The sequence below is a fragment of the Myxocyprinus asiaticus genome, chromosome 32, assembly GCF_019703515.2.
Source record: "Myxocyprinus asiaticus isolate MX2 ecotype Aquarium Trade chromosome 32, UBuf_Myxa_2, whole genome shotgun sequence".
Lineage (NCBI taxonomy): Eukaryota > Metazoa > Chordata > Actinopteri > Cypriniformes > Catostomidae > Myxocyprinus > Myxocyprinus asiaticus.
The window spans coordinates 13,286,780-13,312,739 of record NC_059375.1 but is presented as its reverse complement, the minus strand read 5'-3'; the positions used below and the strand labels follow the sequence as shown (position 1 = coordinate 13,312,739).

The 25,960-nt window shown below is 39.5% G+C and overlaps 1 protein-coding gene across 4 annotated transcripts in view; it reads right to left on the bottom strand.

Annotated features, from left to right (window-relative positions):
- Nucleotides 1-93: 93 nt before the first annotated feature.
- Nucleotides 94-25,960, bottom strand: part of LOC127422786 (eukaryotic translation initiation factor 3 subunit C) — a 29,007-nt gene continuing 3,140 nt past the window's right edge. Inside the window, exons 2-24 of one of the 4 annotated variants that reach the window (XM_051666552.1) lie at nucleotides 20,998-21,092; nucleotides 19,474-19,589; nucleotides 19,331-19,396; nucleotides 16,924-17,113; nucleotides 16,709-16,834; nucleotides 16,580-16,631; nucleotides 16,300-16,424; nucleotides 14,712-14,851; nucleotides 14,366-14,620; nucleotides 13,404-13,545; nucleotides 13,197-13,322; nucleotides 6,847-6,940; nucleotides 6,548-6,735; nucleotides 6,079-6,303; nucleotides 5,780-5,971; nucleotides 4,489-4,660; nucleotides 4,229-4,388; nucleotides 3,611-3,676; nucleotides 1,680-1,767; nucleotides 1,418-1,583; nucleotides 1,022-1,063; nucleotides 771-818; nucleotides 94-498 (exon numbers count right to left, since the gene is read on the bottom strand). In XM_051666552.1, the coding sequence (XP_051522512.1) occupies nucleotides 425-498; nucleotides 771-818; nucleotides 1,022-1,063; nucleotides 1,418-1,583; nucleotides 1,680-1,767; nucleotides 3,611-3,676; nucleotides 4,229-4,388; nucleotides 4,489-4,660; nucleotides 5,780-5,971; nucleotides 6,079-6,303; nucleotides 6,548-6,735; nucleotides 6,847-6,940; nucleotides 13,197-13,322; nucleotides 13,404-13,545; nucleotides 14,366-14,620; nucleotides 14,712-14,851; nucleotides 16,300-16,424; nucleotides 16,580-16,631; nucleotides 16,709-16,834; nucleotides 16,924-17,113; nucleotides 19,331-19,396; nucleotides 19,474-19,571 (2,835 nt within the window). In that variant the 5' untranslated portion in view covers nucleotides 19,572-19,589; nucleotides 20,998-21,092 and the 3' untranslated portion in view covers nucleotides 94-424. The remainder of the gene's footprint in view (nucleotides 499-770; nucleotides 819-1,021; nucleotides 1,064-1,417; nucleotides 1,584-1,679; nucleotides 1,768-3,610; nucleotides 3,677-4,228; nucleotides 4,389-4,488; nucleotides 4,661-5,779; nucleotides 5,972-6,078; nucleotides 6,304-6,547; nucleotides 6,736-6,846; nucleotides 6,941-13,196; nucleotides 13,323-13,403; nucleotides 13,546-14,365; nucleotides 14,621-14,711; nucleotides 14,852-16,299; nucleotides 16,425-16,579; nucleotides 16,632-16,708; nucleotides 16,835-16,923; nucleotides 17,114-19,330; nucleotides 19,397-19,473; nucleotides 19,590-20,997; nucleotides 21,093-25,960) is intronic. The other 3 variants (XM_051666551.1, XM_051666553.1, XM_051666554.1) reach the window with 3 other exon arrangements.

Here is a 25,960-nt window from a genome sequence, read left to right as displayed (position 1 = left end):
TTATCATATGTAGAAGACCAAAAATATGAATATGAGGTATCACAGCTAACCACAAAATTCAAATGACATGAATGACTGAAGAAAATTCCACTGTTGACTGAATAACGTTTATTAATTCATCAGTTTGTAAAACAAGTAACTTGATATTTCTTTCCAGCCAAGCATACTGCTGTCCCCAAATCTGCCACTTGCACCACAAGCTGAAAACTTGCACACTCACTATAAAAGTTGTAGATAATTATGGTGTCTTTAACAATAAAATTGAGTTTAAATGATTTTGTGATATCAGCAACTACAGCACTGTAACGCAGGCAGGCTGATGTACTGAAACAGATATGGAGTTGTAGGTGGGTGAAGAGCCAAGCAGAGGAACCTGCAATATGGTTCTGGAATGAAGGCATGTTTGGAGCAGGCCGCACTGGGATCAGTAGTTGCCCTGGTTCTGGGACCTGTAGCCTCCTCGGTAGTTCTGTTTCTGCTGGTAGCCACCTTTCTGATCTAAAGGAGGGACACAAAACAGATATTGAGGTTCAGAAGTCATTAATATGGCTTTATAGGCATTCTCTGTTTTTATAAAGAGATTGAAGCGACACTTAGAGGTTCTGAAGTTGTCAAGGAAGAACAAGAAAAAAAAAGAGGAAGAGCCTTTGAACGACAACATAGAAAGTTGCCACCGCATTCACTGATAAAGGCAGAAATGAGTGAGAGGGTGAGTGGGTAGATGAGTAGATGAATGAATAATGATAATGATTGAACATGTTCATAACCACCTCTTTGGTAACCTTGCTTCTGTTGGTAACCTCCCCTCTGGTCTGGAGCTGCATAGTGAGATATGTTTAGAGACACAGCTGCACATGCACAATCAATCACACTTTCTCTAACACAAAACACTTAGACACACACTTCAAAGCAGCTGTGTCAAGTGACCACAAGCGAGAAGCGCACAAGGATACAATCTGAATGTGTGTGTGTGTGTGGATTCTCCTATACTCTGTCGTGGTTGTGTGTAAATGATAATTACCTCTCTGATAGCCTTGCTTCTGCTGGTAACCTCCTTTCTGATCTGTGTGTGAAGGTAAAAAGGTTAGAACAAAGCTTGAAATCATGGTGGCACTTCTACTAGAATCAGCTTCATTTTCCCAAAATATTATTAAATTTTTTCTACTTTCCCCATTTTCTATCTAGTGATGAGAATCGTAATTAATTTAAAGGGCTAGTTCCTCCCAAAATGAAAAATCTATCATCAGGAAAATTCAGTTTCAGGTTTTTTTAGTTCTCGATTCCCAACCCTACTCCAAGCTGATTCTTTTCTCCTTTATTTTCCTACAAAACAAAAACTGCCACTTTTTATGCAAGTGATCCTTAAACATTACATTTCAGGTACATGTTGTCAAAACCACACCAGTGTTCAATCTACCTCTGTTGAAGTAGCCTCCATAGACACCCTGTTTGAGGTCAAACACGCGTTCATTGTTCTCTACCAGGCCACCCAATTTCTCAGCCAGTTGCAGGGCCATGTTCTGCAGGGACGTGGGTTCTGTCCTGTGCATTACCACTGTCTGAGTCGGCTGGTCCAGAGATCCCTGAGCAAATTAATGACAAATAAATGAAGGTACACTGTAGGTACAGAGGGTTGAGTAGTTAAATGGCCCTTTGGAAGCTGTAAAAATGACTTTTACCATGAGCTCTTCATTGATAATCATCTTGCTGATAATACTGTGTACTGTGGGTAACTCCAACTCAAACATCTCTGATAGAGTCTCCATACTGTAGAACAAGAGAGAGAGATGAGAAATGCTTGAAAAGTATTACAACCAGTTTAAATATTTGACAGTAATGTTCATTTTAGACAGACCTATTTACAGGTTAAGTGTTGATAACATTAGCGGTTGACTGATAGTGGGAATTTTGCAGATACTAGGCATGTCATAAAATACCGATATACTGACTAATGATTGGTGCGCTATTTTATCGATATATTGTTGTGGCATCGGTATATTAACCGAGAACCGATTAGCCGAGATTTAAATTAGAAGCCTAATTTGCGTGCTTTCCAACTCACAGTTGGGCTTCTGTTGAACGTCTGGTGTAATAGCGTTGGGAGACCACAAGGGGGTGACAACATTTACTGAAGCAGGTTGCAAGGCACAGGTATCACAACACAGGACAGGTATTTTAGATATCCTTGCACAGGACACGCACACACAAAAGTTATGAAGGTTTTTCTATTTCAAGAATGAAAGTGATATTTATGAGTTTGCAGGTTAGTATATGATTAACTGCACAGACAGAATTAGAAATTATGAAATGTGTCTTTGAAGAGGTTTCATTCAAGCCACAAAAAGACATTCTTGTAAATGAAAATACATTATGTAGGCTATATGAAAGTTGAATATACACAATATACCATCCAGTAATAATCTTTGTCCTTTTATAATGATTCGGGTCGTATTTAATGGAAAATTATGCGAGTTCTGCTCCGTGGTGCTGCAGATTTTTGAGCAGCTTCCAGAGACGGAGAGAGCACGTTGTGTATGTACTTTCGTAGAAAATAATTGTTTCGAATTTTAGAACGCGCCATGTCATCCGCCAGACACGTCCGGTGTGCAACGGTTAGCCTTATTTATATCTGAAAAAATCCAGATGGTAGTGGAAGAGGCCGATAACAGATTAATCAGACGATAGTTTTTCAAATCAATTTACTGAATGTTAAAAAAATCTTCTTAGTCTCTCCTTACTGTGACTGGTACAGACACAGAGGCTGCAACAGTCCAAAATGAGTAAAATCCCAGGATGCATGTTTGTTGTGCAACCAAAATCCCAATAATAATAAAAAAAAAAAGATTTGGTGCATAATGCAGGACTTTTAATTATGAACAAGCTCGAAATTCAACAGGGACTCTTATTTTGAAATGTCTGTGCTTCCAGCTCACACAAAAACACAAGGGAAACAAAACATGCACTCTTACAATCATCTGCAATGAATTACAATAGAATCATATAAAAGTAATTATTGTCATACGGGCTAATAAATACCATAATGAGCAGTAATTAATCAACAGTAGATCATCATTCATCAATAGTAGGTCATCAGCGATCACTTGTCAATTGTCATATGCGTGTTTTTTTAACAACATTTCGCACTAATATTCTTGAATGAATCCATAGTGATGGTGACAAAAGTTGTCTCCGTTACAATGCTCTACATGTAAATATTCACCAAATTAAGCTTTTTGTAGCCTATTTATGCACCAGATGAAGGGTTTTAGCCACAGAAAAACATGGAGGAATAATACATTTTTTATAAAAAAATTTTTTAAATGACTATCGACTTTTGCCGATAACCGATAGTTCCAAAAAGCAACTATTAGCACCGATTAATCTGCGAAAACTATATATCAGTCGACCTCTAGATAACATGTTTTTTTTTTTTGTTTTCTAATGCCATGCCAGCTTCTATGGCTATTTTCATGGCAAAAACCAGGTTAAAAATAGTTAGAAAAAAATCAAAATAAGATGTTTAAGATCCGTTTTTACTAAAAACTCCCAAATTAAATTTGAATTGACTTTGTTAAAAAGCTTTTCAAGGGTGTCTGTAAATAACATGTACCTGAGTGAGTCATACACACTACTGTAGGTGAAAAGGTAAGTGCGCAACGACTCCTCCTGAATCTTCCTGTAAGTTACGAGGAAAACAAAAACAAAGTTAACAAAAATTCGATTAAATGTACAGTGGCGCCAAAAATATTTGGACACTCAAATCACATTTTCATGTAAACGAATGTCATTGCATAAAAAAAACTATCACACCAAGTGGAATTTGCAAACAAAAGCTTTTAGACTTCATTCTCAGAACAAATTTTAGTTGAGTCTTTTTGAAATTTAAACTAACTGGTCCCAGTTTCATTTTTAGTGGATGTATGAAGTTAGCTCCCCTCAAGTTCAAATGAAGTTTCCTATCAGAGTAACCACATTTAGAATTCATCACACTAACCTATGGACTAGATATTTATTTATTTGTATTGCCATATCAGCATCCTATGGACTTGTTACACTAATTTCTTGTGCTATCTTTTTTTAAATAAATGCCACTTGCTTTGACATTTTGTTATCTGGTGCAATGACATTCAAATATTTCTAAGTGTGGCTTAAGTGTCCAAATACTTTTTAGGGCTACTGTGAATGAATGAGGCTAAAATGAACATCTCCAGGCTCATTAAGGGTCTACCTGACGAGCATTTCTCGCACACACTTCGCTTCGGGGAACAGATCCCACACTTTGCTGTTCATCTTCTCGTTGATGATGAAGGAATGGCAGGTCCTCCAGTCGCCCATCTTCATGGCCTTGCTAGCAGCCACAACGTGCTCCCTCATGCTCTCAGGAGGGCCTGTGGAGGACAGAGAGAGAGGTCATCTGTCTATCACAGACATCAAATGTCAAGCTGATTTCTATTTCCCATCTGCCACTTTTTCCCCCATCTCTCTCACCCAGTAGTGGCTGTCTCTCGCCCACCCTCAGTTGGTGGTGGAACTGTTTGCTGATCATCCTGCGGCGGGCATCAAACTCATGGGCTGCCATGTAAGGGATCTCCAGCAGCATGGCAGACACCAGGTACACACACTCCAAAAGCTCAAGGTTAATGTGCATGTGGAACGGCACCTGATAGATACAAATATGTGTCAGACACAAAACTAGCTACCATATTGCTAAGAGCTAGAGATGCCCTATTTACACCGTAGGTAATGCTGCATGTTCTTCCCAAACAATTCAACCTTAGTTTCATCAGTCCACCAACCATTTTCCCAATAGCGTTGTAAGTGTCAAGGTGGTCTTTGGCAAACTTCTGGCGCACCGCAATGTTTTTGTTGGAAAGCAACAAAAACGTTTGTCTTCCAATTTGTCTTCCTTCATGGTGTCCTGCCATGGACACCATGTCTGTTTAATGTTTTCCGTATAGTAGACTCATGAAAAGAGATGTTAACCAGTTCCAGTGATTCCTTCAAGTCTTAAGCTGTCACTCTACGGTTCTTTTTTTTACCTCACTGAGCATTCTGTGGTGTGCCCTTTGAGTTATCTTGGCTGGACGGCCACTTCTAGGGAGAGTAGCCACAGTACTAAATCGTCTCAATTTATAGACAATTTGTCTAACTGTAGACAGATGAATATCTAAGCTCTTCGAGAAAACTTTGTAAACATTTGAGCTTTATGCAAAGCAACAATTCTTGATCGCTGGTCTTCCGACATCTCTTTTTTGCGAGGCATAGTCCAATCAAAATGTTTGAGTTATTTTTATAATTCAAAGTAGCTCTAACCCACACCTCCAATCTCATTTCATTAATTCGATGCCAGGTTTGCCAACTCCTGACTCTAATTAGCTTTTGTTGACATCATTAGCCTAGGGGTTCACATACTTTTTCCAACCTACACGATAAATGTTTGAATTATGTATTCAATATGTACAAGAACAATACAATAATTTGTGTGTTATTAGTTAAAACAGATTGTGTTTGTTCATTATTGTAACTTAGATGAAGATCAAACAAGATTTTAAGACAAATTTATACATAAATGCAGGTAATTTCAAAGGTTTCACATACTTTTTTCTTGCCACTGTATATGTAAACATTTCAGAGCTTCTTGGATTTTATGAATCATACTGTTAGAAGGATGCTAAATTTTATTAATCAAACAGAATACAAATCACAAACCCGCTGACCTGTCAGTGTGTGCTTTTCCCTCTAATCATTAGTATTGAATGCTAGCGAGATGTGGATTTACCTGTCGCCTCTTCTCGATCTTCTCCTGCTCGGCATTTCTCTCCTGCATGTTCCTCATGAGGAGTCCCTGTCCCAGCAGCTCTTTGGCTCTACCACTGGACTGGATGTCCAGTAGGGCGTTGTGGGCATCTTTGATCATGCCCTGACGGAACGCACAGATACCCAGCTGCACCATAGTCCTGTTGTACAGGATCTGAAGGAGAGGACAAATCAATGAGCAAACCCAATTCAAATCACACCAACCAATTTTCGGCCAATAGCAGTGCTGTTAATGCATCATGTGTATCACTGTGTGTGTACCTGGACAGGTGGGTCGGCATGCTGAATGTTGTCTTGTAGGTGGCTCATGAGCATGAGATCTCTGGCCTGGTACCAGCGGCTATGCAGGGCATGATGGTAGATGTGGCACAGGATGGCGCAGGTGCGGATACGGTCAGTGCGGTCCTTGGCGTAGATAAACTTACACAAACGGTCCATGATAATAGCACTATCCTCTCCCTCACTCTCCTCCTGATCCTGTTCGGACTAAAGTGAAACAGGAGGGAAAAGGTTAAGCTTTTCAATTAAAAAAGTATTTTAAACTCATCAGCCACATTAATGTAATAAAGAAAATGGTTTCACTGCAATGCTTAGAACAGAATTCTGTTTTTTATATATATATATAGACACAAAACAATACTAAATATACTAACAATAAACAAATAAAAAAACATTAGGCTATTCTAACATAATAAAGAGAATAATTAAACATTAACATAAAGACAATCACCTTAGTCTCTCCTTGTAGGCCCAGGCTGCGACGATGGGCTTTGTAGTCAAATTTATAGTAAGTGTGCATGATCCTGCGCAGGTAGACGCGGCACACTTCCTCTGTGCTGCCTTTCGTCTCCAGATACTGCAGCAGACGATCAATGACGCCACACACACGGCTCTCGTCTTTCAGGTTATCAACATACTCTACAAGAGCATGAGAGGTCAGACATCAGGACACACACAGACAACAGTGTATTCCCATGCTAATGAGCTCAGAACTGCCCCGTTATGTGGTTGAAATACGAATCTACTCACCTTGTGAGTGAGGGTCTGTGTTCTGCATGATTTTAGTGAACTCCTCATCCATCCTCTCCACCAGAGTCAGAATACAGCCACGTACACGGAACGGCTGAGGAGAGGAAAACCACTTGTTATTTTTTAACATATCCTTGCACAACACGTCAACATGAAATGTCATTCGCAATATATTTGACTTATGTATTCTGAATTTCCAAGTGAAACAGGAGTTATAATGGAGAAACAAATGTGGGAAGGGACTTGATTTATCTATTGGGAATATCTATTGAGGTGATAAAAATGAGAAATCTTAAAAATTGTCACATGACAACAAAATGGCTACCTGCTTGTTGGTTACACCACTTGGACATTTTTTAAGCCCCAGAATATCAAATATCAAAATGACTTTGAACTCAGAAAAACATGTTCATCATCACAGAAGTGTACTAGGGATGGGACGAAACAGTTCTAACACGATTCGGTTCGATGTATGATCTGAGGTTCACAATTCGATGTAATAACACTTAAATGACAAAGTAAAACAGAAAATTGTGTTTATTTGTTTAGAAAATTGGGACCCACTGTATATTAGGTGGCCTTAACTACTATGTACTTAACCATTTGATACAATGTACTTATTATGTACATACATGTTGTTGCATTGTAATTACATTTAAAGTACTTGCATTTAATTACATCTGTAGTTACACTGTTAACTTTACCCCTAACCTTAACCCAACCCTTACCCCAAAACCTAACTCTAACCCCTAATTCTAACCCTATCCTTACTCCTAAACCTACCCGTACCTCAACCTCAGTAGCAGCAAATGTGGGAATTTTGCAGAACAACATGTAGTTACACAGTAAATACATAGTCTTGTATGTATTTAATGTTATTACATAATATTTGAGGAAAATGCACATTATAATTTCTCAGCATTTTCCCGTTTGGTTTCTTAAGGCCACAAGGGCGCAGAGAATTGCCTGCTTGCATGTGAAGGAGTGCCTGGAACATGTAAACAACCAATCACAGTTTGTTTTGTTGTTACGTGCCATTGTGTTACTACAATAATAGACCGGTGTGCAACACAGTCTGTGTCCGAAACCAGAAAAATGCTGCGTTTTCTTCCCGTCCAGCAATCATCTAATATCTTCCTCTGAAGTGTATATTCCACCAGCCAGAATACAAAAACTTCAGGATAAGGATCAAATGTTCCTCTAATACAGGGGTCGGGAACCTGTGGCTCTTTGTTAAAAATCAAGTGGCTCGCCGGGTGTCTCAACATTCACCAACACATGAACGTTTAAAACTTTCTAGAGTGAATTTTTCTGCAGAAAGTGTGGGTGCGATTGCAAAGCTTGAAGTCAATGACACTGTTTTGATTTCCTTTCTCCTGAATTTGTCGTACAGCCTACTCCTGGTGAACAAGGTTTGAAATGAACACCCGCCAAATGTGGATTTTTCATGCGGTGTATTTTGCTGATGTACCAGCCACTGTGGAAGGCGACTGGTAAGACTTCTCAGAGTGATGTATTACGCACAGTGAGCTCTGCTGTTCATGAGTGCAATGAAAGCGCTTCTCCAAGACACGTACATTCATAGAGTTCTGGGCCTCATTTCCAAATAACTATTGATCTTAGCTGTTAAGAGCATTTTCTACGAGCGATTTTATGAACATTTGTTATTTTTTATGTGCGCCCAGGGTGTGAAATAGCACCCACCACCCGCAAAATGCGACGAGGCTCAATCCAGTTTGCGAGCTCCTCGTCCAAATGTATTTCATGCGTGAGTAATTTTGCTCATCTACCCGCAACAGGCGGGTGACCTGCAGGACGTCTCGGAGTGACACATGACAAGAAATGCTGTTAGTCAAAAAGACACACTTGAAGAAACACACTTTATTATATTTTTAAAAACAGACAAAAGAAAAGCCGTCATTGCTCGTGTCTGATTCGCTGTTTGTTCAGAGGCGTGCAGCAGGACCCTGTCTTGTGGAGCAAGCGCATGTTAAGAGTTATCACTCATTTTTCTCTTTCATTCGACTGAAATCTGTGTGGAAGAATAATGTAATCTATGAGAATGCTGCAAATGATCTCCGATCATCTCGTGAGGAGTTTAGTTTGCTTTATTTCCATGGAGCGGTTCGCGCTTACGCATTGTGAACGCAACTCTGCAGGTTCAGTAATATATACAGGTATCTTTGTATTAAAGAAACAAAGATGGAAGTGATTAAATCATAAAATAACACAAGACATGTTCACCTTAAACCTTAAATTGAGTTCTATTTTATTTTCTTTAGATAGCACAAACTGTATTACCAAAACGCAAAACAAACACATTCGATAAGAACACACATTTGGCAGCATTTTTTAGGAACATAAGGGAACTTATTAGGCTTATTTATTATGATGATTATTATAATTATCTTTCCATTTATAATTGTCTTTAGTTCTTAATTTGTATGCTATTAGTAATTTTTCAACTGTTGCCGTGTACCGATACTTGTGTGATGGCAAATGGAGCCGTTGGAGACAGTAAATGTTTGGATGTGGGGAGGTGGTTATATATAAGATTTTTTAATCACTTCATTATTTTAATTGCTTTTTCGCTTCATTTAAAGAGCAATTTGAATTTAGAAATGTCTTTTGTTAAAGTTTTTTCGTGTTTCAATAAATTACATTTTTAAAGCAAAATTAATAAAGCAAAAATATTCACCGATCTTGTGGGTTGACCATATAATCGGATATTGCGATATTTTAAATGCGATTATCATTAAAATATTTTTTACATATGGCCCAGCCCAAAAGCGAAGTTAAAATTTATGAACAATTGTAAAATGAAGTAATTTTATGGAGACCCGCACAAACACATGTACTTAATTCCATATTGCAACGTTACCTAATAATTTTTGCATATTTGTTTGTTTTTGAGTAGTCTATGGGCAATATAAACATTTTATTTTATTGTAAGACTTTATTTTGGTAAATAGTTAATTATTCGTTTGTGGTACGGCTCTTTCGAAAAAATGCATCAACCAAAAATTAAAAAATTGGCTCCTTAGTGAAAAAAGGTTCTCATCCCCTGCTCTAATAATGCACAAATCATGATGGTCAGTCAATCCAAACAGGCAATCCACGGCGTTTAAAATCTCAGAAGATCGCTGCTGCTCTTGCTGGATGCGCACGAGGGCAACTTCAAAGTAAAAGCGCTTCATGTGCACTATGAGTAAATGTCATATTCACTGTATACTGTATGTACAATTGGTTTGATTGGGCCTTTTATGAGAAAATGCAATTGTTAATGTGCAAATGCCATCCTTTGTTGCTGGACTGTGTGTACTGTCATTTTCTTTCTAATATATTAACAATTTCTTCATGCAGAAATAATAAAAAAAAATTATGACTACACAGTAATCAGAAGAAACTACTATCTACCTTTTAAAATGCATCTTATTTTTTTAAAAGGTAATTAATCAAATTTATTAATATAACATATAACTAACTAAGTTTTGTGTGAAATTGAGTAAATAAAGTGCTAAATAAGATTTATAAATTTTTTTACAATTTATGTTATTTACTACATTTAATTGTGTGATATATCGGCATTGTATCAGTCTATCGGCCACCTTGCTCTCTGGATATCGCCATCATCATCGGCCATTAAAAACCCATGTCGGTCGACCACTAGTTTATAGTGTGTGCTTTTCCCACTGTACTCCCAGAAATGTTTTGTTGGGCTCCATCCTATGACGTTTGTTATTCGGTCTGTTCCACGCACATGCGCACACTTCAAAAAACGGTTAGAACGCAGCGTATGTGTTTACATGGCCACATAAGCAGCTTTCTCTGGGAGAAACCTAGGTGTGTTAAACCACTTTCTCTTAATCCCTTAAACGGCATAAAGGAAATCGGCATCCTCGCTTACATGATGTTTAAGAATGCAAAAATCCTGGAATAACCCGCTTTCTTAAGTGCATGTAAACGTGGTCATTTTATATAATAGTGATATTAGCTGTCACTGTCTGAAATAATGTACAAAATTTAGAAGTATTTACATCGAGTTTACATTCGTTTGTATACAAAGCCAAGTAGGTATAGCTACCTACTCAACTGAGGGCAGAAACTCAAAGATGGCATGGTAACTCCAGATGGGGGCGGGGTTATTCCAGAAGAGGGTTGGGCCAACTCCAAAAGGGGGTGACACTTCCACACACGGTTATGTTTAGGGAATGGGTTAGGTTAGGGACTCTTTGCTGGTGGTTTGGAGATCCCGGCACTTTTTGGAGCTTGGCCCGTAGCTCTATCCTTTTCTATAAAGCGCTAAAATGGTACTTTCTCTTTAAATATTTAACGAGTGTCTCAGTGTTCCGGTTCAGCAAACATAACGAGCGGTTTCTTTCATTCATGCTATGAGTGATAAAATTAATGTTTCTATTTGATCAACAATGGACTGTAAAGAACAGAAAGGATATTAAAAAACCCATTTTTCACTGAAAGTGGATTGCGTGGATCTCGTTTTTGATGGACACACATTACACGGAAGAAATGTTCCATTTTAATCAAGCACTTTTCAACAAAACAAGGCGATTTTCCAGCTTTTCCAGTACTTAAATTTCGGAAACTTAATTCAAGCACCTCAAGCACTTCAGGAACCTTGTGCGAACCCTGTAAACAGTGTAGCAAAAAGCAAGAGAGAGATTTTGATATTTGATGGGTCATTTCATTTATGATCACATGGACAGAATGTTGCAAACGTCGAAATACAGAGTTTCGCCTCAATGTGGTTCATCAATTATTTTGGTGTGCGATATTTCGCAATTCGATATATTGTCCCATCTCCAGTGTATTCATGTAATTGTTTAGACTGAATTGCATTTTTAATGTCTTTTTTTCAATAACTTAGTGCACCTATTATGGTTTTTAAACGTGCCTAATTTTGTTTTAAAGGTCTCATACAATAGATTTACATGCATCCAAGGTCAAAAAACATTTTAATTTGCTCATAATTTAAATTGCAGCATTACCTTTTTTAACCAGTGTCAAAAACGACTCCTTCAATGATCCGTTCTAAAGGATTCATTCTAAACTCCTCCTTTCAGAGAGCCTACTGTGCTCTGATTGGTCAGATGTCCCAGTCTGTTGTGATTGGTCAACCGCTTACAGCACGTCAGAAAGGAAACGCCCACTACCATATCCGAGTTTCAGCTCCGAGTTTTACCTTACCAATTTGAGCCCGAGTCTGATAGTGATACATCGGAAGATCAACCCGAACCACCATTGCAAGCACAACGAGAACAGGACGTTTCTCAGTGGTAAGTTTATATGTAGTTTGACAATAACGTGAGTTAGCCGGTTAGCAGAGGCTAACAGCCTGCACTGGCTGTACATGTAAACAGACCAGAGGCGGGTTTTTTTGTTACCAAATTACGTAGGTTAGTACAGGAAATAAGTCTGGAATTACTAACAACTCGTTTCAGGTGTTCAGAATCGGTTCTTTCTTTTGGGAGTCAATAACTCCATTTGTCGTGCACTTTGATTTTTTTAAACTTTACATTTGAGACCTCTTTACATTCACAAACAGCTATATACACACTACATGAAAGGTAATATTTGAAAAACCATAATAGGTGCTCTTTAATAGATCCAGAAAAAAAAAAAAAAAAAAAGCCATTCTTCATTGACCCTCGTATCAAAATGGAGTCAGGTGGTTAAAAGGGAGGGGTTGAATAAATACAGACATCCTTTTGATCAACATTCTTTTCTTTGGAATACTGTGCACCAAAAAATTGTGCACAAAAATACCAAGGTTGAGTGTAATTTTCTTGACATTTAAATACTTCTATCCAATCTTTTTACAACTAAGTAAGCCACTCGTAAGTTAATTTACACAAAAACAATAACACTGTGGCACTAGGGGTGTCACTATCGATTATTTTTGTAATAGAGTTATCTAATGATTATTCTTTACCTGTGATAATGACCATAATTTATTAAATATTTATCAGAAGTGGAGCATTACGAACTATTACAAATGTAATAAACACAAATTCGAATGTACATGACAACGATTGCATTTAAATTCAAATTGTAATTAATTTACACAGAACAGAACACAATCTGCAGAAAATAACCTTTTAGATCGTGCGGAGCAGAAAGTGTTTGTGCATCCGTCACTGCGTATGTAACTTTCATACATTATTTTATGTTGCGTCATAAAAGCCTATTTGGCAAACGATTGTGTAGATAAATAGGTTTAGAGTGCATTTCAATGTGTTTTTTGCTGAGTTTAGCGCGTCCCGGGTGGAAACAAAGGGCTAAACTTCTCTCCTGACTCTGAATGCGGCACCACTAATAAAAATTATGCTGACCTGGTCAGAGATGGCAAGATTCTCACTGTCCTCTGCAATATTTTCTCCAATGAAGATGTTGGTGTTGTTAAACAGGATGTCCAGTAGCTCATCTATGCAGTCCAAACACTTTTTCCACATATCCGCCTGAAAAGGAGAGAAAGAGGGATTGTAAATTGAGAACGTTCGACAACTTAAACAATGCAAGCTTGTTTGAGAGATTGTCACCTTCATGAAGGCAGCCAGGTTGGGGTTGTAGTCGTACAGGGAGGCGATGATGTTGAACTTGATCTTGACCAGGATGCCCTCACCGAGGTTATTCTCATTAGCGATGACTGCGAGAGCGTGAAGGAGTTCAATCTGTGCAGCTCTGCAGGACAAAAAACAAAAACACTTAGCAGTCTTCCATGTTTAAAGTTGCTGCATCCAGGGCATGTCAGAATTACAAGCCTACTAATGAAAAAACATTCACGCCCTTTCAAACTTATAACTGGCTAAAATGACAAAGGATGTCCATGATGATAAAAAAAAAACAAACAAAAAAAAAACGTGTATCTTATTTAAATTAAAACACATCTTTGTTAGGTTCATTCATTTTTTTAAATGTAATTTGATTTGTAGTTCTAATTTTCAAAATCAAGTAAAAAGCAATAACATTTTCCATATACCTTGAATGCGTGTATACGAGACGTGTATACATCTTAATTATTAATTTCAGCAACATGGCTTCAACGCAGTTTTTTTTTTCTTTTTCCAAATATCACAAATTTCTGATTGACATCATGACGTTACCATTTGACAACCTTAACCATATTACAAAGCCATCTAATAATACATAAAAAAGTGACATTTTTAAGAGACTAACTGACCATGACAAACAGTCATGAAGGTTTACAGGGGTAAGCTTTGTGAATCGCCTGTTGACTTGTCAAATGATAAAATAGCTTCCTTTTCTACACGTTGGTTATATCAGACTGACTTCAACAAAATATTTTCAAATATTAATCTTTCAAAAAAAAAAAAAAAAAAATTACTATCAAATTAAATTATATTATTGTTTTTATGTATTTGCAAATCACTACTGTTGAAGATAAAGAGTACACACTTCCCAAAAACTCTCAGGGCTAAGATATTAGATATACTACAACCGAAAATTTCATTCATGAATGCACTGCTGTATGACCTCATACCTGTCTGTTCCCTTCTTGCCTCGTGCCTGTAGGATCTCACTGAGTTTCTTGATCACCACAGCATTGTTGATCTCTGTGCCTTTAGCAAACATCTTGGGCTTCTCCTTCACCAGCGGCACGCCTCCCTTCACCTTCTCCCATCCTCCCTCTTCAGCCTCTCCTTCTTCCTCAATCTCTTCCTCCACTCGCTCCTTCTTTTTGAGTCTCTTCTTCTTTTCTTCCTTCTTCTGGTCTAAATGCTTGCCATCTGAAGTTCTGTGAAGGCAAAGGACAAAGAGATGATTTGAACATGAATTGGTAGATGAACTCGGTAGAAGAATAGATATCTTGAGGTTGTAGCACATACTTTTTGAGGAAGGATTCAGCCAGTGTTGCTCCACCTCCTTCATTGCCTTCACTCTCACTTCCGCTGTCCACTGTATCAGAGTCCCAGTTATCATCATCATCATCATCATCGTCATCTTTATCACTATCAGAGTCTTCAGTCTAAAACAATGTGAAAGACAAAGTGTTGAAGGATGTACACCCAATCAATAAAGTGTGACTGAACAAAGATTAGACAATTTGAGTACTCTTGTTTTTTGTTTTTTAATCCCCTTTTCTCTCCAATTTGGCAAACTCAATTCCCAATGCACTCTAATTCCTCAAGGTGGTGCAGTGGCTCGCCTCAATCCGGGTGGCGGAGGATGAATCTCAGTTGTCTCTGCATCTGACAGAGTCAACCTGTGCATCTTATCACGTGGCTTGCTGAGTGAGTTACCGCGGAGACTTGCCATACGTGGAGGCTAACACTTTTCACTGCGGCATCCACACATAACTCGCCAAACGCCCCACAGAGAGCGAGAACCACCTTATAGCGACCACGAAGAAGGTAACCCACGTGACTCTACCCACCGTAGCAAGCAACCGGGCCAATTGGTTGCTTTGAACACCTGGCTGGAGTCACTCAGCACAGCCTGGGTTCAAACTCTCAACTCCAGGTGTGGTAGTCAGTGTCTTTGCTTGCTGAGCTGCCCAGGGCCACTATTGAGTATTCTTAAAGTAATAATTTACCCCACCACAAAGAATCAGCAACACACTCCATAAAAACTCTGTCCACAACACCTCACAAACCAACCTGTGGACTATGCATAATAAAAGAAACTTTGTTTACAGCAGGCAATTTAAAGCCCAATAATGACTAAAATAGAAATTTATGTTGAATGCATTGAATTTGTACACAAGCAATGCTTTAAATGTGGATGATTTAAGTCACAACTTCTCAAAGTTTACCACGCTGATACTAACTACACACAAATGCACCACAACTAAATATATTAAACGCACTAGTTTGTTGTTGGACGACTAGTGGACCATCCCATCCCATCCCATTTGTAAGGTATGTACCTTTATATGACATCTGTATGCATGTTTCACATCCATCGTCTTCAGCAACACTTAGTCATTCAAATGCTCGCAAACAGCTGAATTAAGTCCTTTTTTTGGTAGGTATGAGTCTGTTAGATAGAATCCCTCTGTTATATTCTGGAGTTCGTGTATAGCCCCAGTTTCACGTGAATTATAGTTTCATGGTTAGTCCGCAATACCTGGCCAAGCACCACGCAGACACCATCCGTCACCATGGAAACAACTGCACTAACCTCTCAGATACAAGCACAAGAGGGTGACTACTCAAAAACCAGTGACTAATCTGATTTAAAATAAATATTTAATTTGAAAACTACAGCGAACAGCAAGATTATCATTGAATAACGAGCTGTCTGGCATCTTCAGTAGACTTTGGAAAAGGCATGGACGTATGGACTACTTTTATGGGGGGGTTTTTTCATATCAGAATGACAACAGGGTGATTAAACAATGAGAGAATAATAATTTTGGGTGAACTAGAAGTATCTGACTTGTTTGAGCTAAACTGTATTGTGTTTTAGACTTACAGCTGCACCCTTGAGGAACTTGCTGGCCTCTGGGCCTTTCTTCTCCTCCTCTTGAGGCTTTTTCTTCATGAACTTCTTGGCTGAAATGCCATTTTCTTCATCATCATCGCTCTCTGAGGATGCTGCTGCACATCATGCCAGCAGAGAAAACGCAAAAAAGGAAGAGGACTTTAAAAACCTCAAAACATAATAAAAATCATTCATACATTTTCAAACAACTTCACAATAACCTATAGCAGACGAAAGATCAATACAATGAGGGGGAAAAAAAAAAACTTACCGCTCTCAATGTCATCTTTTTCTTCCTCTTCTTCAGCGGACTGCTCTGGGTTCTGAAACAAAAACAAGAAACATGCAGCTATATGCCCTTATCTCATATAGAAACAACATTTTGGCCACTGTTCAGTACCTCTTTGTAGCTGGCAATCTCTGTCTCGAAGTCTCTGTTGTATTTGCGAATCTTCTGGCGAAGCGTGCTCAGGGCTTTTGCGTTGTTTTTGTTCATCTTCTTTTTCCCTTCCTTGTCCTCCCATAACTATCAAGAAAGAAAAAGTTGTTCACTACACATGAAGCACCTGATCGTGTGGCTCACTTTTGGATGAAACTCTGGCATCTGCTACAGACCTGATTAAGGTAGTCCTCCAGATCAGCTAGCAGGCGGATGTAGAATGGAGGCACGCCCTCTTTGTCCACGATTGTTTTACTTTTGAGGAACGCTCGACACAACTGCTCAAACTCCTCTAGACATTTGGACATGTCTCGGATCTTCATGGCATTGCGGATGGTCTTGATCAAGTTGGTGAGCTCCTCAAACCTGGAAAGAATGAGAGAGGTTTGGATGTCAGATGCAGAGTTTCGAGTTTTTTAATTGATGTTCCTGTTAATTACAAAAGAGGCTTTGGACATGAGAAAAGAGCCACTCAGGGGCATGAAATACTTCTAAAGCTAAAGAATACTAATAAAATGCATGCATAATGAGACTTTACAGTATGATTACAGTAATTAAAATTCAGCACTACAACGGAGCTGAAATAGAGCAGTTCATTGAGTAATCCTAAAAAATGGAAGAGATTTGGCATTTTCAAGCTGGTTGCCCCATTAATTACACGTAATTTTGTCAAATATGTAAACTCACATACATGTTATAAATGGGAAAACCGTTGTAGTCCTTGTGTAGCAACATAAACTTCAAAAGCATTTTTGAAATCTGTATTTGAGGTATGACTGTCTGCATGTTGTCGAACAAAATAGGTAAGTCTCTTCAAGTAATGGAAAACCTTATTACTTGACTATAGGGATGTCATAAAATATTGATATATTGATTATTGATCTGCATGTTATTTTATCAATATATTTTTGAGGCATCTATATATTAAAATTAGCCGACATTTAAATTAAAAGCCCAGTTTGGTCTCACACCACCAGCACTCAGACGCTTCACTGTGTGTATCACTCCGCTTGTGTTCGTACTGTTCTAAACTAGTGTAAGAGCAGTGCAGATGTGTTAAGAGCTATCTGTCTCTTTACATTTAATTTTGTGACATTACATATTTTAGCCAGCAGGTGGAGGCAAAAGACCAATTTTGTGTGTAATATGAGCCAGTTGGTGATGTGAAGTGAGTCAGCGTCAGTCAGTGTTTACATTCAACAGCACTCCGTGATCGCTCGTATTACTACTACACTACTAAAGCTCGGAAATAGCTCTAAATGGCTTTAAACTAACAATTTCAGCATTAAGGCTCATCACAGCTGAGAGACACAACTGACTGATTAATTACACAAACTAAAGGCGCTTACCTCTTACCGGAGTTTCCACATTGGAGAGGAAATACTGTTCAAAATGGCGGAGGAGAATGCGGTTTCTATAGTGAAAGACTGTTGCGCACCAGCTACCATGAAATAGGGAGGAATACCCCTGCTTGGATGGCTATTTTTCCACTGAGAAAATAGGATGAATTTCACCAAAATGACATTATCTTCAGAAAGCTGACTAACAGACTACAGCATCAACAACAGGTGATCGCACACACTCCATATCGCTCGCTCGCTCTCTCTCTCTCACACACACACATCCTTGTTTCTCCAATAACATGTTATAAACAGCCCAAGTAGTGATATTAGTAGTTCTAAAGTGATGTTTTTGAGAGGCTTGGACGCATCATTTGTTTTGAACCAGCAACGGTCGATTCTGATCCATGGCGTAAGAAAGTAGTTCCATGCACAAATGCGTTTTTTATGACCGTACTCAGTTTTTCCTAATTTTTTAACATTTACTTGTTCATTGAACTGTTGGATAAAAGCAATATCACACTCACAATCGTGCTATATGGCCCTAAATCAGCACTGCTTTGATTGCCTACGGCACTCGGCCTGCACAGCAGTGCTGATGTAGGGCCATAAAGCACTCTTGCTCATGTGATATTGCTTCAATATCATCCAGTGATGGCTAGAATATGTCCTCTGATAATGATTTGGGTCAAATTTAACGGAAAATTATACGAGTTGCACTCCATGGCACTTCAGAATTTTGACGATGAACGTTAACTGTGTGTCCTTACCTTTTGTAGAAAATAAATAATTGTTTCTAATTTTAGAACACGCCATTTCGTCCGCCAGATGCGTCCGGTGTGCGACCCCCTTTAATTTTGTTGTGTCGAGAAATATGTCTGAAGAAACAAAGACTGTTGTGCAACGAGCAGCCCTATTTATATCTGAAAAAAAATCCTGATATACAGTATATATCGATAATCTTCGGGAAAATCTTCCGATTATCGATGTGTGAAAAAGGCATCGATCCCAAGCCTACCTGACACGTCCTATTTCACACATAAAAATATACAAGCACAATAAAAAACAAACTTGTGATGAAGTTGACTACACAACTGAACAGCTCTCTAGTACAAATGGAGTGCAGATCCATAATGTTGATAAACTCATAAGCTCTTATTTTTATCACATTCTCATCTTTAACAAATGCTGGAGATGCCTTGCTGGCAAATTAAACTGATGCAAGTGTACATTTAATACTCACCTCTTGTCCTTGGCACTGCGTACCACTCTCTTTGTGTCCTCCTCATCATCGCTCAGCAACAGGGCCCTACAGAAAAACAAGCAAAGTCAACTACTGCATGACAAAAGATCACAAAAACCAGATAATACAGAAAACACACTCACTGCTTTATAGCAGTCCCAGATGCTTTGGGGGTGATCTCATCAGCGGATGAGGATTCCTCCGACTCACTGTCGGATCCGGTGGCGAAAAAACGGGACATAACAGACGAGTATTTATACTGAAATTAGAAATGAGAAAACAGTGATGAAAAATTGAACAACCCTGTCTCATACCTAAATGTCTTTAGCTGCATCTGAAAGTGCATACTGTCAGAGCATGTACTGCATTTGATGAAGGATACACTTCTTGGTCGGTAAAACAGTACATTCTTTAGGTGTGCATGGGATTAGTATTACATTACAATTAGACTACATTCTAGGAATAGATAGCTACTTCATCCGAGAATGTGGACAAGAAATAACTTTTCTAGTGTATATATGGCTTTTACAGTTATAGAGCCACCCAATTTGCAGTTCTCCATATTTTTTTTATTTTTTTAATCCAGCATTAGAACTGGACGCCGCCTCGGCTCCCGTGGGATTATGGAACAGTAAAGTGTCCAAACTTTGCACACTTAAGAATCACAACTCTTATGAGGAGTGGTGGTGGCGTAGTGGACTAAAGCACTGAACTGGTAAGCAGAAGGTTGTTGGTTCAATTCCCACAGCCACCACCACTGTGTCCTTGAGCAAGGCACTTAACTCCAGGTTGCTCCAGGGGGATTGTCCCTGTAATAAGGGCACTGTAAGTCGCTTTGGATAAAAGCGTCTGCCAAATGCATAAATGTAAATGTTATGAATACTGAGGATTCAGACATACTATATTGTAGGCAAGTATGCATATTCGTACACAGTGTTTGTCTAGAACAGAGGTCGGCACCCTTTTTGACATGGAGTGCCATTTTTCATTTTCCTTTGTTGCAAAATTAAATCATCATCATTCACCTTCATGATGTTGCAATCCACAGTAACTTTATTTCATGGAAGTCAAAAGGATATGTTATGAAGCGTGTTAGTTTCAGTCACCATTCACTTTTATCATATGGAAAAAAGATGCAGTGACAGTGACTGGTGACTTCAAAGTGATCTCAAAGGTCTTCCTTCATGCAAAATAAGGGCTCATGGGTTTTAATCAGTGAGCCTTAAAAAAACATGTGAAAGTGAAGAATTTAGGACAGATATATTTTACTATTGCATACTTCAATATAATAGCTATTCAGGTCGGCTGGGTTCCAAAAAACAACAGTGTAAATGTAAAATGGTCCATGACTAAAGTATTTTAAGTATTTGAAAATATTTTGATAATTAAAATATTTTCTCTGTCATTCATTCAAGTTTTTAAAGCCTGAAATTGCAGGGATAGATTAAAAATGCTTGTCTGGGACAAGTGGATTTTTGAAGGGGCAAGTGAAATATAATTTTACATGGTTGAACAGTCAAAAACATTTAAACATTCTGCCAAAATGCCCTTTTTGGTGAGGTTTCATGTTAACACAGTGAGTTATCTCTAAAGTGAATGAAAACAGTGGAGAAAAAGTGTATCTGTTTCAAAATGTCGGACTTGTAAGTGTAAGGGTGTGTTCACACTTGTAGTTCGGTTCTCTTGGTCCGGTCCAAAAAAGAAAATGATACATTTAGTCCTGGTTCACTTAGCGTTCACACTGGCATTTTTAACACTGAACCTAAAGATACAAAACAAAAGGCATAAGGATAAGGTCACAACCTGATTGGACAGCTTTTATGACGTAAATTTTGCGAAGGAACTTGCCGAACATTCAAAACAATTCCGGATGCTGGGCTAAATGAGCTTGTTGGATTTATGTACAGTTGCAATCGAAATTATTCAACCCTCCCAAGACAGTAAGGATTTACAAAGGTAAGCTTTTCTGATGACCCAAAATATTTAAACTTTACATCTATATCAGTTGAGTGACGCATTCAAAGTCATAGTGTGAATACATAACCTAATATTCCTAAATAGCAGGATTTTTTTTAAAATACAGCCATGCATAATTATTCCACCCCCACTGCATGTAGCTGTTTCTTAAATATGTAAGTAATTGTTTTAAAACAAAATTAAGTTATCAATCTGCAATGGCACTTATTTAAGTTTTAAAATTTAAGTTTAGTGTCATAAGCAAAAATGTATTTCTATGCAAACAATGCAATTAAACATAAGCTGTCTCAAAAGCTAATAGAGGAGATTATTTCATTACACAAGAAAGGTCATGGCTAAAAGTACATTTCCAAGGCACTTCAATTTCCAATAGACAAAGTTGGCAGCACCATTCATACATTTTTTAAATATGGTACAACAGCAACCTTCTTGGGGTGTGGAAGAAAGCAAAACTTCACCAAGGGAAATGTTAACTCCAGTTGACTGAATATTCAAGTAGTAATTATGAAAGACCTGTGGAGTCCTGGAAGATGGTTTTATAGATGTGACACTAAACTGAAAATGAGTTTTAGACCCATGGATCAGCAGTACGTCTGGAGTAAGATGACAAGGTGATGACAAGAATGACACCATCCCCACAGTCAAGCAGGAGGTGGGTCAGTCCTGTTATGGGGGTGTTTTGTATCCTGACAGTGACTGACACCATGGATTCTTTCAGGTATCAGGCCATTTTGGCATGAAAAATGTGATGCCTTCAGTGTGTAAATTGAAGCTCGGTGATCATTGGAATTTCCAGCAAGACAATAACACCAAGGATACATCCAAGTTGTACACACCGATACATCCCGGTTTACAAACCGTAAACCGGACTTCACATTCCTCAATGCCGACCCGCTGTTTACAAACACGCCAGCGGAGCCCTTTGTCTGGGCTGCCCGGCCGCGGAAACGCAAAAGGGGACACAGAGCCGGCGTTCTCATCAGAGTAAGACGCCGCGCAAATCGACCACCGCTACCCACTATTCTACTGGCAAATGTTCAGTCTCTGGATAACAAGCTCTGCGAGCTGAAAGCGCGGATCTCTTTCCAACGAGATACAAGGGACTGCTGCATTATCTGCCTTACGGAAACTTGGATGTCTGCGGAGATTCCAGACTCAGCCATTGAACCCGCGGGGTTCTCCGTGCACCGAGCGGAGAGAGCGAAAGACCTCTCAGGTAAAAGTAGAGGAGGTGGTGTATGTTTTATGATCAACAAATCCTGGTGTGATCAGAGGAACGTACATTCTATCAAGTCTTTCTGCTCTCCTGATCTGGAATTTCTTATGCTTCTGTGTCGACCATTCTGGCTACCGAGGGAATTCACAGCGGTCATTATCACAGCTGTGTACATTCCCCCACAAGCCAACACAGACCGGGCACTCAAGGAACTGTATGGGAGTATAAGTGAGCAGGAAACCACACACCCTGAGGCCGCGTTCATTGTGACCGGGGACTTTAATAAAGCCAGTTTAAAATCAGTCACACCAAAATACCACCAGTACATTAGTTTCAACACACGAGGGGACCGGGTTTTGGACCATTGCTACTCTCCCTTCCGGGATGGCTACAGATCCCTCCCCCGCCCACCATTTGGCAAATCGGACCACTCTTCCATTCCGCTTCTGCCCGCTTACAGGCAGAAATTGAAACAGGAAGCACCCACCCTCAGAACGATCCAGTGCTGGTCTGACCAATCAGATTCTACGCTACAAGACTGTTTTGATCACATGGACTGGGAGATGTTCCGGTCCGCCTCTGATGACGACATCGAGCTTTACGCTGATAGCGTAATGAGTTTCATCAGAACGTGCGTAGAGGATGTTGTTCTGACCAGAACAATACGGATCTATCCGAATCAGAAACCTTGGATTAATAGCGATGTTCGCACGGCACTTAATGTGCGGACCTCCGCTTTTAATTCCGGGAACGCGGAGGAGCATAAACAAGCCAGTTATGCCCTCTGAAAAACTCTCAGAACCGCAAAACGCCAGTACAGGAGCAAGATTGAAGGACAGTTTAACACCACCAACTCTAGAAGCATGTGGCAGGGAATTAACATCACGGACTTTAAAGGGAATAAAAACTCCGCCATGAACACCGCTGCCTCTCTCCCGGATGAGCTAAATACTTTTTATGCTCGTTTCGAGGGAAATAACACCGCCCTTGCGGAGAGAGCTCTCGCGGCTGAAGCTACAGAGGTTAGTTCACTCTCCGTCTCTGTAGCGATGTAACCTGATCCTTCCGAAGGGTGAATATCCGCAAAGCCATGGGCCCAGGCGGCATTCCGGGCCGCATCATCAGAGCGTGCGCGAACCAGCTGGCTGGTGTTTTTACAGACATTTTCAACCTTTCCCTCTCTTTGTCTGTAGTCCCCACATGCTTTAAAACATCCACCATTGTGCCTGTTCCAAAACAATCAAAAATAACTTGCTTAAATGACTGGCGTCCTGTTGCTCTGACCCCCATCATCAGCAAATGCTTTGAGAGACTAATCAGAGATTACATCTGCTCTGTATTGCCTCTCTCTCTTGACCCGATGCAGTTTGCTTACCGCAACAACCGCTCCACTGATGATGCCATTGCATCTACACTACACACTGCTCCCTCCCACCTGGAAAAAAAGAACACTTATGTGAGAATGCTGTTTGTAGACTACAGCTCAGCATTCAACACCATAGTGCCCTCCAAGCTAGATGAGAAACTCCGGGCTCTGGGCTTAAACAGCTCGCTGTGCAGCTGGATCCTGGACTTCCTGTCAAGCAGATGCCAGGTGGTTAGAATAGGCAGCAACATCTCCTCCTCACTGACCCTCAACACTGGAGCCCCACAGGGCTGTGTTCTCAGCCCACTCCTGTATTCCCTGTACACACATGACTGTGTGGCAACACATAGCTCCAATGCCATCATTAAGTTTGCTGATGACACGACGGTGGTAGGTCTGATCACTGACAATGATGACACACACATACTGACACACTGGTGTCAGGATCACAACCTCTCCCTCAACGTCAGTAAGACAAAGGAGCTTGTGGTGGACTTCAGAAGAAAAGACAGAGAACACAGTCCCATCACCATCAATGGAGCACCAGTGGAGAGAGTCAGCAGCTTCAAGTTCCTGGGTGTCCACATCACTGAGGAACTCACATGGTCCGTCCACACTGAAGTCATTGTGAAGAAGGCTCATCAGCGCCTCTTCTTCCTGAGACGGCTGAGGAAGTTTGGAATGAACCGCCACATCCTCACACGGTTCTACACCTGCACTGTAGAGAGCATCCTGACTGGCTGGATCTCCGCCTGGTACGGCAATAGCACCACCCACAACCGCAAAGGGTGGTGCGAACTGCCAGACACATCATCGGAGGTGAGCTTCCCTCCCTCCAGGAAATATATACAAGGCGGTGTGTGAAAAAAGCTCGGAGGATCATCAGAGACTCCAGCCACCCGAGCCATGGGCTGTTCTCACTGCTACCATCAGGTAGGCGGTATCGCAGCATCAGGACCCGCACCAGCCGTCTCCATGACAGCTTCTTCCCCCAAGCAATCAGACTTCTGAACTCTTTATCTCCCATGATCAAATACATAAGCACTGCACTTTATTACCCTTACTTTATTATCCTTACTCTTATATCTCACACCGGATTGTCATAAATTATATTACTATTATATTATATTCTCTCTTAACAACTGACTATCAAACGACAGTCTGAATGTCAATACAGTACAATACTGTACATTCTATATATACTTTTTTATATATTTTTATTTTTTATTTTTATTGAATAATGTGTATCTATATAGTGCGTATTGTATACTGTTCAGTGTATGTTATTATTTGTATATTGTTGAGTGTAATTATGTGTATATCAGATGTTTAAATTGTGTTGTGTAAATTTTATGTTTATTGTAAATTGGTACTGTCTCATCACTGTCACGACTGCTATGTTGATCGGAACTGCACCCAAGAATTTCACACACCATTGCACTTGTGTATATGGCTGTGTGACAATAAAGTGATTTGATTTTGATTTTGAAAAAGTTGTCCAAAATCTGGTTCAGGTACAGGTCGTGGAATGTCCTTAAATGGCCCTTTCAGTCCATCATTAAAATCCCATTGCAAACCTTTGTTGGGATTTCATGGAAGCAGTGGCAGTACAGAAACTAAAGAATGTCAATGAGCTGGAAGCTTTTGCTCATGAGAAATGTGTAAAAATTCTAATAGAGAGATGTCCGAAGCCTGAGAACACTAACCTGAAAGATTTATTTGATGTTATTAAGGATAAAGGATGCTCCACTAATAATTGACTTCGGGGGTTAAATATTTTTGACATGACATTTGTGGAGAGAATTAGTTATTTTTTATTTTAACTTTTGGGTAAAGTGAACTCTTTGTTTTCAAAATCACTTAAATGTGTATTAAAAACTTACTTTGACTGTTTACTGAGGTTTTAGTTGATGTGTTTTAATTCACATCATCAGAATGTATTGCTGGTCAGGGGGGTTGACTGTAACTGTATATATGGTGGTATTTTTACCAGCTGAGAACAAACGAAGAGCTAATAAAATGTGTAAAGGAGTCAAAACTGCGCCAGGAATTCCTCCGTTGCACACACAAA